The sequence below is a fragment of the Callospermophilus lateralis genome, chromosome 14, assembly GCF_048772815.1.
Source record: "Callospermophilus lateralis isolate mCalLat2 chromosome 14, mCalLat2.hap1, whole genome shotgun sequence".
Lineage (NCBI taxonomy): Eukaryota > Metazoa > Chordata > Mammalia > Rodentia > Sciuridae > Callospermophilus > Callospermophilus lateralis.
The window spans coordinates 18,769,143-18,780,025 of record NC_135318.1 but is presented as its reverse complement, the minus strand read 5'-3'; the positions used below and the strand labels follow the sequence as shown (position 1 = coordinate 18,780,025).

Here is a 10,883-nt window from a genome sequence, read left to right as displayed (position 1 = left end):
CTCAAAGATGGCTTCATCCTGATCCCCCGAGCCTGTGAATATGTTGCCTTACATAGCCAAAGGGCCTTTGCAGATGTGATTAAATCAAGGCTCTTGAGACGGAGAGGTTATCCTGGATTATCTGGGTGAGTCAGTGGAGCCACAGGGCCCTTAAAAATGAAAGATAAAGAAGCCAGGCACCGTGGTCTATGCTGTAATTCCAGTGAAGGCTGAAAAGCAAGAGGATTACAAGTTCAAAACCAGCCTCAGCAACTTAGCAAGACACAGTCTCAAGATTAAAAAATAAAAAGGGACGGGGATGTAGTTCAGTGGTGAGTTGCCCCTGGGTTCAATCCCCTGAAGCAAAAAGAAAGAAAGACATGAAACATAGAGAAAGTCAGAAAGAAGTGACAAACGCAGAGACAGAATGTCATGATGAGAGAGAGAATGACCATCAGTGACTTTGGAGATGGGAGGGGCCATAAATCAAGGAACAGGGACGGCCTCTAGAAGCTGGGAAAGTCAGGAAAATGGATTCTTCCTAGAGCCTCCAGAAAAGAACACCTGGACGTTCACCAGGAGAAGCACTGAGAACCGCTGCACCTCCCACGTGCAGGATAACTGCAAGATAATCAACTTGACTTGAATTAGCCATTAATTTGGTGGCACATGCAACATGTATGTGTGTGTACATATACACACACATGTGTACACACATTTGCTAGATCAGCGCAGTGTTTCCACTATCATGTTGGTACGAGCACTGTTCACAGCGGAGCCTCCTGGTGTAGTAGGGTGGTTTCTGGTCTTTCCTTGCCTTTTACCCCCTGAAGTTAATCGTTACCTTTTTTGTTCCCCTGCCTTGTTTTCTTTGTACCTGTTGCTAATTCCTCCCACACCCAAGAGCCTCAGTCTGGCGGTCCACAAGGATAGTCCCAGCAGCTAAGAAAATGTTTCAGTTCTAGGTTTCACTCTTTCTCTCTGGCCAGCCGCTCTAGGCACGTACCACGTGGTAGCTGCTGTTCTGTGACTCCCTGTTTTGTGCCTGGGTTCAGACAGCGGAGTCAAGCTGTGAGCTGTCCCTGTGCTTTGCCAGGTTCTGCAGCAGAGGGAGTGGTGATGGTCGCACCCCACAGGCCTCAGACTGGTCACACCGCTTAGGTGGGTGTGGCATGGCCTGCGGCTTGTGCGGGTGCACCAGGCAGCCTCCTCACCTTCTTCCCCAGATGCACTTCCTTCTCTGTGCTGTGTCTCCTGTGGCTCAGAGGACATCTTCCCTGGCTTCCAGAGAGAAGGGCTTGAGACCTGGTGTGTCTGAAAAATGTCCTAATTCCACTCGCACTTAAAGATAATTTGTCAGGGGAAAGAATTTTAACTGGAGAATTAAGGTTTGTTTCATGTTTAAGAATTTTTGAGGGGGCTGGGGTTATGGCTTAGTGGCACGTGCGAGACCCTAGGTTCAATCCTCAGCACCACGTAAATAAGTGAAATAAAGGTATTGTGTCCAACTACAACTAAAAAGTAAATATTTTTGTTTTTAAAGTTTTTGAAGGGAGCCTGGCATGGTGGCACATGCCTATAATCCCAGCTGCTTAGGAGGCTAAGACAGGAGGATCGCAAGTTCAAAGCCAGCCTCAGCAAAAGCGAGGTGCTAAGCAACTCAGTGAGACACTGTCTCTAAAATAAAATATAAACCAGGGCTGGGGATGTGGCTCAATGGTCGAGTGCCCCTAAGTTTAATCCCCAGTACCCACCTCCCCGCCCCAAAAAAAAAGAGTTTTGAGGGGAGGGCTTTATCATCTTGTTTTCAAGATTGCTATTGAGCAATCTGAAGCCATTCGAATTCCTGGCCCATTTTATATCACTTTTCTCCCTCTCTGGTAAGGGCTATGCTCTTCTCTTTGTCTCAGTGTTCTGAAAGTTCACAGTGTGGCTTCGGTGTGGGACTGTGTTCATCTGTGTGTTGGACAGTTAAGCTTTTCAAGGGAGCAACTCCCATCTTTCAGTTTTGGGAAATTCTTTACAGTTATTTTATTTCATTGGTGATTTTCTCCCCACTATTCTTTCTTTCTGTAACTCCTGTTATTCAGATGTGAAAAATTTCTCACTAAGTTGCCCAGGCTGGCTTTGAAATTGTGATCCTCCTGCAGATTACAGGTGTGCACCACTGCACCCAACTGTCTACTCGGTACTTCTATGAAATCGACATTTTTAGCTTTTACATATAAATGAAAACATGGTATTTTTCTTCCTATTCTTGGCTTATTTCACTTAACATAATGTCCCCTAGGCTTTTCCATGTTGCTACAAATGACAGGCTTTTGTTCTTTGTACGAGAAAATAATATTCCATTGTGTATCTACATTATGTATCTATCCATTGGTAGACACCTAGGTTGAATCCGTATCTTGGCTATTATGAATAGTGCTGCAATAAACACAGGAGTGCAGATATATCTTTGACATACTGATTTCATTTTCTTTGGCTATATACCCAGTAGTGGAATTGCTAGATCATATGGTAGTTCTATTTCCAGTCTTCTTTTGAGTCTTATATTTCTATTAGTATGATTTTTATTTCTAGGGGTTCTTTTTTAGTTCTCTGACTATTCTTTTTTAGTAGCATCCCATTCTTGTTTCATGGATATAGTATCTTCTCTGTGCATAAAGTCTGTTTCCTCCAAATGGTTTTTGTTATTGTTGTGTTTGGTTTGGGCTTAGTCTTGGTGTATCTGTTCTGGTCTCTATCTTCTACTTCCCTTGAATGTCTGGTAGTCCTTGGTTGTCCTTTCTGGGTTAAGAATAGGGAACTGAAAAAAGCTGATTGTAAGCTCTCAGCACGATGGTGGAACTTGTCAATTTTGAAATCCACATTGGTTGACCTGAGCAAGACATTTGGAGCCCATTTTGATACTGATGTTAGTATTGGCATCCTTAGGCCTTTTTCTCTTGGTCAGTTTAGATTCTCCAGAGGAGAAGGTCAGGGTCAGGCTCCCACTGCTCTCCAGCCCAGCCTGGGAACAGCCTGAGGGATCCTACATCAGCATTTCCATTAACCTTCTTTCCTTTGGCTTCATATACCATCTTTGCTCTCTGTACTGCCAGTCAACTGTCTGTGCCAAGGCCCCCTGTTTTATTATACGCTCTAGACCTTCAGACTTCTCAGGGGTGGGGGAGGGATTTCACTTATTTCATTGACCCTTTATTTTCACACACGCATCCCTTCACCCGAGTCCCAGAGTACCTGGTGTGATCACGTCACATGTCTGTTGAGGACTCTGTGTTGTAGGTTGGCTTTCCCTCTCCTGCTCCAAATTTCACTGTCACAGGTCTGCTTTCTAGATCCCCAGATTTTGTTAGTAGTGTCTCTTCTCTCCTTCAGCCCAATCTTTTGATTTTTTAACGTCTTCTTAAAAAAACTTTCTACGAGGTTGGATGGAAGAAGGTGGTGAAGTGTGTATCTTCAGAATCCCGGATCTTGGTGCAGGGGCTGTGGCACAGTGGTGGAGCGCTTGCCTAGCGTGTGTGAGGCACTGGGTTCGAACCTTAGCACCACATAAATAAACAAAATAAAGATGTTGTGTCCATCTACAAATAAAAAATATATTTTTTTAAAAAAATCCCCCAAATCCTGGATCTTTTGGCAGAGCTGCTTTGTAACTGAAGCGGTGACTGGGTTAGTGGCATTGCTGAGAGGTTTCCATGATGGGATTCTTTATACTTCTTTTAAGTCGTTGTCGTAAACATTAATAGGGTCACTGTAGAAATGGAAAGTACCAGAGAGAAAGTGAAAGCTGCTGGCTGTGGTGGCCGGGGTCTTAGCAAGGACTTTCTTTGTGGTGGTGGTTTTTGTGGTGTAGCTCTTGGCCTAGGTGAGGCGCATGCTCTGGTGCCGGGGGCAGCAGGGCCGTGAAGCATGGGGGACATGGGCTGCTGGGCTGGGACAGTGGCCCAGGAGCTCCCTGCAACCAGACTGCCTGGGAGAAGATTGCTCCCAAGGTCTGAGTGCTGCGTGAAGGCCTGGGACCTGGGCCACCCAGGGGCCCCTCGACTGTGCAGTACAAGCCTGGTCTGGTCACATGCTGGGTGATTTTGAGAGCCACCTATGGTCACGGCTGGTCCATTGAGCAACACAAAGAGTTTGAGTCTGACTCAGTCAAACTGCATTTTCTGTGAGGACAATTTATGCAGCTCAGATGTCAGAGACTGGGGCGGAGGAAGATGAGGAGGAAGAAATATCTTCTTCCCTTCCGGGATGTCTCCCTCGGGGTCAATGCCCTGTGATGCTCTGCTTTCCCATCTGCGTTCCTCCTCGCCACTAGGGACAGAGGTCCTCTGAAAGGGCTTCTCTCACTGCACCTCTGGTGTCACAGGCCCCCACTCCCTGGTGTCTCTGGGCCCCAGAGCAGTATTGAGACTGACTCCTATTGTTTACTTTGTGCCTGGGTCTCCCTGTCTCCAGTTTGGGGCTCCCAAGGTGCCTGGCCTTGCCTGCCTCCCACCTGTGCTCCTTGTTGCCCGTGGGGCCTCCACAGTGTGACAGGTCAGGGTTAGAAGGGGTCCTGGAGGTCAGCCAGTCTAGCTTCCCCACCTCACTGATGAAGATCTGAGGGCCAGAGGAGAAGCCCAGGCAGAATGGGGCTCTGATCTGCTAGTTTGGGCTAAATGACCCTTCTAGCCAGACTCTGCATCCTTTGAAGTTTCTGACTTGGGTGATTGGAGATGATTGCTTGAGGACTAATCAATGACTGATAATGGCTGAAGACTCGGGTGCTGGGGGTTGGATGAGCTCTCCACTGGACTCTGCAGTTGCTTCTGTGGGGTGGTGTGAGTTGGGGGATGTAGCTTCCCAGAGAAACCCGCCCCTCAGAACACAGGAGTCAAGAGATCTGGCTCCTGCCTCCTACCTCCTGCCATCCGTTGCTGTTTTGAGCCTTAGATTCGACATCGACCAGGAGGTACTGGCAGCTGCCCACGTGAGGAGCTCCGTCCTGGGCTTAGCACAGGACCTGAAGGGGGGCGGGGCACGTGCGGTTGCCATCCGCACACTCAGGGATCCAGCAGCTGACCCTCATGGAGCCCAGCAAGGTGCTGAGCTCTGGGGTGTGGGAGATAGGGTGCATTGCCCCCGAGGCCTCCTGGGGGGCACAGCTGCCCACCCACCCTGCACCCAGGCTTTCCCTCCTGTCTGGGTTTGTAACTGAGGGACCCTTCCTGTCCTGCCCCAAGAAGGCTCCTCCCACCTGCGGCTTGCCCATGCTACCCCAGGGCAGAGCTGGACAGGGGGCACCCACCTCCCAGGCTTTGCACCCAGCCCCCTGAAGAAGCTGGGCCCATGGGAGAGCCCAGGCTGTGCTGTCTCCAGTTCCTGGTTTTCCAGGGAGCCCTGGCTGGAGGGGGGAGGGAGGAAAAGCCCAAGAGGGAGGAGAGCTGGGAAGCAGAGCCGGGAACTGGAAGGGGAAGGGTGTGGGTGGCCCCGATCCAGCCTGCCTCCCACTTTCCTGCTGTTGCCAGTCCCCTCCCTCGGGCCAGCACTCGAGGCAGGGGCTTGGCGCTGTCTCCCGGGGTGGGAGCGAGACCTCTGCTCCCTGCGGGAGGGGGTTGACACAGCACCCCCACCCAGCTGTGGCCGAGGCACCAGGCTTTGTTATTTCACTGGCTTGAAGCCCACACCTGGAACAGGGAGGAAGAAAAGCCCCTAAAATTCAGCCTGGGGCTCGCTGGAGCCCACCAGTTCTGCAGGCAGATGGGGCCTGTCCCTGGGCCGCCAGTGAGCAGCCCGCACCCTCCTTGGGCCGCGCCTCGCCCTGCGGGGCGACCCCTGGACTGCCAGCCTGGCCTGCGCCAGGCCCCGCTTCCCCCGGCCCAGGCGCTAGCCCCCGACGTGAGGTGACATTCATTTCACTACATCCTGTGGCTGCCACTCACTTCCTCCACGTGGCAGGAGCCGTGGGGGTGGGGTCGGGTGAGGACAGAGGGGAAGGGAAAGGCAGGGCCGGGGGCCTGGGGAGGCTGGGGTTTCCCAGGGCTGTCGCAGTGGGAGGGGGTGCAGGAAGCTTTCAAAGGGAAGGACGGATGTGAGAGCAGAGGAGGAGGAGGCAGGAGGCCTCTGGAAGTCCCAGAAGTGGCACCCACGGCCACAGCAGCCTGGAGGCCACCCTGGCTGGGAGGTGCCCGAGGGGCACAGGTGCTGGCCGGCCAGTCGGCCTCGGTGTCCCTGCGTCTGAGGTGCTGGTGAGGCTGCGAGGGGAGAGCAGGGCCAGGGGGTCGCAGGCCTGGCTGGCCCCGGGACTCAGGTGGGAGCGGGCCTGGTGCGCCACCCTGCTGACGCTCTCTTCCCCCCACAGGTGGAGGCACGGAGGCCCAGACCCACACGCCAACTGAGGCTGCGTCTCCCCGAGGCTCCCGCTGGGCTCTATGCTGAGTCTCAACTCTCGCTGACCAAGGCCACGATAATTCCCTCCCCGAAGCCCGGCAGCCCCCCAGCCCCGCGCAGCCCCAGCCTGCCTCCCACCGCCCAGCTGCCCGCAATGCCCTCCAGCGGCCCCGGGGACACCAGCAGCTCCGCTCAGGAGCGCGAGGAAGACCGGAAGGTGAGCAAGTGGCTCTCCAGGACACCCTCTGGTTGGTGCCTGGGGAGCAGGAGGACCCTGTCCCCACAGAGTGACCACTCGGCTGTGCTGAGCGCTGCTCCTGTGCGGTCAGGCCCGCAGTTCCCTCGGTTCTCCTCCTCAGGGTGGTCTGGACCCTTGACGGCCCTGTTTTGGTGATGAGGAAGCTGAGGGTTGGAGAGGTGAAGATCTGGGGGTGGAACAGGAATTTGGACCCAGTAGCCTGGCTCCAGGGCCCCAGCTTTCAGCCGCCATGGCGATTGGGCACAGACTCAAACCCCAGTCCCAGCAGCTCTGAGGGGTCGGTCTTGAAGGGAGTCGCAGAGCCCGATTCCCTTTTAGAATCTGCCTTTTATTGCTGTGAGTCCTCAGGTGAGTCACTTCACCTCTCTGTTTTAGCTGCCTGCTTCCCAGGGTGCTCAGTGACTTCCCGAGGGCCATCACCCACACAGGCACGCTGCTATGTTCAGGTACTCAGTGGCTGGGGACAGCAGCATCCCTTAGAGGTGGTGTTTCCTTACCTACCACCTGGGCTCTGAGAGAGTGTCGCTGCATGATCTTTGATGTAGCTTCTGGCCATGGAGCTGGTGGCCCGCCTGGTTTCAGGGTCCCACGAGGGTAACCTCATCATTCTTCTGCTGAACTCCAGGTTTAGCCTGAATCGGTTGAAGGGGCTTTCATCAGAATTCACAGGCCACCTTGGGACCTCCTAAGCTGTGACCACCCATGGGAAAAAAGACTTCTGACTCCACCAACTGGGACCCTGTTTTCCCTCTGTCAGCGGGTAGTCAACTCCGTTGTCACCCTCCAAGGGAGCCACAGTGGCCCTTCCTGGCCTGTCTCCACAGCTCCCTCTGCCTTCTGAAGGGTGGGGATGCTGGGTGGTGTCTAACAGTGGCAGGGCCTGTTCTTGGGGACAGCAGTTTGTTCTTCTGGCACAGGGTGGACCCCTGGCACCAGGTATGGGAGGCCCCCGAGTGGGCAGCCTGGGCACCCACCCCAAGGAGGGCAGCTCTGCCTGCCTTGCATGCGGTGCTGAGAAATCCCTCGCACGCTCACCTCTTTCCTGGACTCGCTTGTTCTTAGAGTGTGTTTCTGGATTTGGGTGGTTTCCATCCACTGTTCCATTTGTCCTCGGGGACAACCTTTGAAACAAGCAGGGCACGACAGATGGCCCTGATGTCCAGATAGGGACACTGAGCCCAGCTAGTCAGTGGTGGGTCCAAATGAGAGCCTGGTCTCCTGCTCCCCGGATCTGAGCCCTTCCAAGGCCACCTGCATGGTTCCTGCTGTGGACACACACACACACACACACACACACACACATATACAGACACACACACGTGTGCACATGAGGCCAGGAATGAAACAAAGCCCAGGGACCTGCATTCCTAGCCTGAAGCCCTGCTGAGTCCCAGAGGTGTGTGGGCACAGTCAGGCAGAGCATGCAGGGGCGTCAGTGTGTGCTGTGGCCCTGTGCAGGGCTCTTGGGACTACAGGTCCATTCCCTTCTTTCTAATCCCACAAGCTAAGAACTGACAGTCCAGGTGGTCCTACGGACCTTCCGGGGTACCCTTCCTTTCTCTTTTGTTAGTTGAACCCAGGGGTGCTCTGGCACCCTTTTTATTTTCGGAGGCAGGGTCTTGCTAAGTTCCCAGGCTGGCCTGAAACTTGTAATCCTCCTGCCTCAGCCTCTGTAGTCACTGGGTTACAGGTGAGTACCACCCACCTGGCTCCCCAGGGTGCTCCTGCTCAGGACTCAGGCAGCACAGACACCTGGAGCTTGCAGCCGCAAAGTCAGGGACCTGGGTCCACCTCTGCTCAGGGCTGGCTGTGGCTCTGGATGATTCCTTCCCCTCCTGGGGCCTGGCTTCGTTTCCCTGGTGGATTGGGTGGCTCTGAGCCTCCTCCTACCCTGAGTGCCATGTCCTGACAGATGTTAGCATACCTTCTTACCAGTGCTCCTGCAGTTACTGGCCAGCCATCCCCCACAGGTGGACAGACTCCTCCTGTGACCGGACCACAGAGCTCTCCTCCCCCATCCCCCCAGACAACAGCAGATCAGCTCTGCATTGTGACAGTTATGGATAGAGAAAGAGCACCGCCCCAGGAGTCAAAAGTCCCCTGCCCGATCCCAAGTCTGCCACTTACGGGAGAAGTGACTTCAGGCCATCTGGGCTTGTGTTTGCTCAGCTGGAAAATGGGGATAGTAACTCTAGCCTCGCCTGTCTTACAGGGCGGTTGTGGAAGTCAGATGAGGTCATGGGCATGGAAGTGCCCTGCAGACAGCAAAGTCTGGTCCAATTATGAAGGATTACGATTGCTATTATTATCTACCCATAGTAACTGCTCTGGCTCCAATGGCAACAAACACACCCCAGCTCCAGATGCTGGTGCTGATAAAGCAGGCGCACTCTCAGGCAGCAGGGCAGGTGATCAGGCCAAAGGATGGCAGTGATCCGGGTAGACAAGCGCTGGGGCACTGTGTGCCTCCTCCCCACCACCATGCTGGCTCACCTGGCACACCTCCATGGCACCTCTGGGCTGGCTCCAGCAGAGCCAGGGAGCTGCCTGGGGCGGGGGGGTAGAGACACTGCCAGCTGCCATTAAAGCCAGCCCTGGGGCAGGGTGCTGCAGAGGGGAGACACCGGTTGGTCTGTAGCCCAAGAGCCTGGTGAAGCTGTCGGGGGCACCTGGCACAAAGGAGTTCTTTGGTGAGCCAGAGAGAAGGGGTGTGGCTGCCCACTGGCCCCTTCATCACCGGCTCCACCTGCCCTTCCAGCCTGTCCCAGTCCCGCCTCCAGATACCACTTGAGTACTTCCTGGGTGCCAGGCCTTTGTTCACGCTGTCCCCTCTGCCTGCGGGCCTTGTCCGGATCTTGACTGCCCTGGAGCCCTGGCTTCCATCTGCCCTGGATTACAGCTTGCGGTGGACAGCAGTGATCAAAATGTGACGCCCTGACCGGCCACATCAGCACCACCTGGGAGGGTGTTGAAGATGACATTCAGGCCTCACCCCTGGCCTGCTGAGTCAGGAACTCTGACTGTCCAGGTTTTAAGCAGCCTGCAGGGGGTCTGTGGCCACCAGCAGATGACGATGACTGGTGTGGGTAATGTCTGGTGCCCCTGGGGAGTGGGGTCTCAGCCCTTTCTTCTGTAGGAGTCCCCAGAGCCGACAGTAGCCCTCAGTGTGTGCTCAGGAAGTGTTTTATGGATACGATGGAAAGAAAAATGAGAGTGGCTAAGACCCCGCCACAGGGGAGTTATTACCTAGGGCCCAGGGTCAGGAAGGTGGGGTGAGGAGCCAAAGTGGACACACTGGCTGGGAGTGCACGGGCAGGTCCAGGCATATAAGTGCCCCCCAGCACCTTCCAGCCCACCCCCTGCCATCCACGGGTGGGCAGGGGGAGCAGGCTGAGGGGGCACTCTCTTGGGTTGGGGTCAGGGTGAGTCTGTTGGTAAATGTAACACGGCAGAGGGAAGGAGCCTGGCCTTGAGGGGAACGGGCCAGGAAGCAAGAAGTACGGAGGCCAATAGCTTAGAGGGGACCTGGAGGTAGGGGGCCAGCCCTGTGTGGAAGAGAGGGCAAGGGGCAAGTGGAGCAGGACAGGGGACCGAGAACATTTCGGGGATCTCTTCAGATCCCCACAGTCACATTGGAGCTGGCAGGAGTGCAGATCCTCTGGCCGTCTCCCCAGTCTTAAGGCCCTCTTCTTTCCTCTACCTCAGAAACAATGGCCAAGATGCACTGAGCACTGACTGCTGGGTATTCTGTATGTGCATTTCCTTATTTAATTTTCTTTCTTTTCTTTTTCTTTCTTTTTTTTTTTTTTTTTTTTTTTTTTGATACTAGGGATTAAACCCAGAGGGACTTAGCCACTGAGCTACATCCCCAGCCCTTTTTTGTATTTTATTTAGAGGCAGGGTCTCGCTGAGTTGCTTAGGACCTCTCTAAGTTGCTGAGGCTGGCTTTGAGCTCGAAATCCTCCTGACTCAGCCTCCTGAGCTACTGGGATTATAGGTGTGTGCCATTGCGCCCAGCCTCTTATTTAATTCTTATAATTGCCCAATAAGGTAGGCAACTATTATTTTTATTCTTTCTTACGAAGGACTAAACTGAGTCTCAGAGCGGTTAAGTCACTTGCCTAAAGTCAAACGGCTATAGGAGGTAGTACAGAGTTTGGAACCCAGCAGCCTTGCTGTTGTTTTCTGTGCCCTTCTGGTTGCCTCTTGTGTGAAAGGGAATGGCATGGACAGTGCCTCTCCGCTGTGATGCACCATAGTCCTGCTCGGG

General features: G+C 54.0%; 1 protein-coding gene across 1 annotated transcript in view; it reads left to right on the top strand.

Annotated features, from left to right (window-relative positions):
* Window positions 1-6,412: 6,412 nt before the first annotated feature.
* Dnmt3a (DNA methyltransferase 3 alpha) overlaps window positions 6,413-10,883 on the top strand; it is a 72,600-nt gene continuing 68,129 nt past the window's right edge. The window contains exon 1 of the mRNA XM_076833508.1: window positions 6,413-6,571. Coding sequence (XP_076689623.1) covers window positions 6,509-6,571 — 63 coding nt within the window. The 5' untranslated portion in view covers window positions 6,413-6,508. The remainder of the gene's footprint in view (window positions 6,572-10,883) is intronic.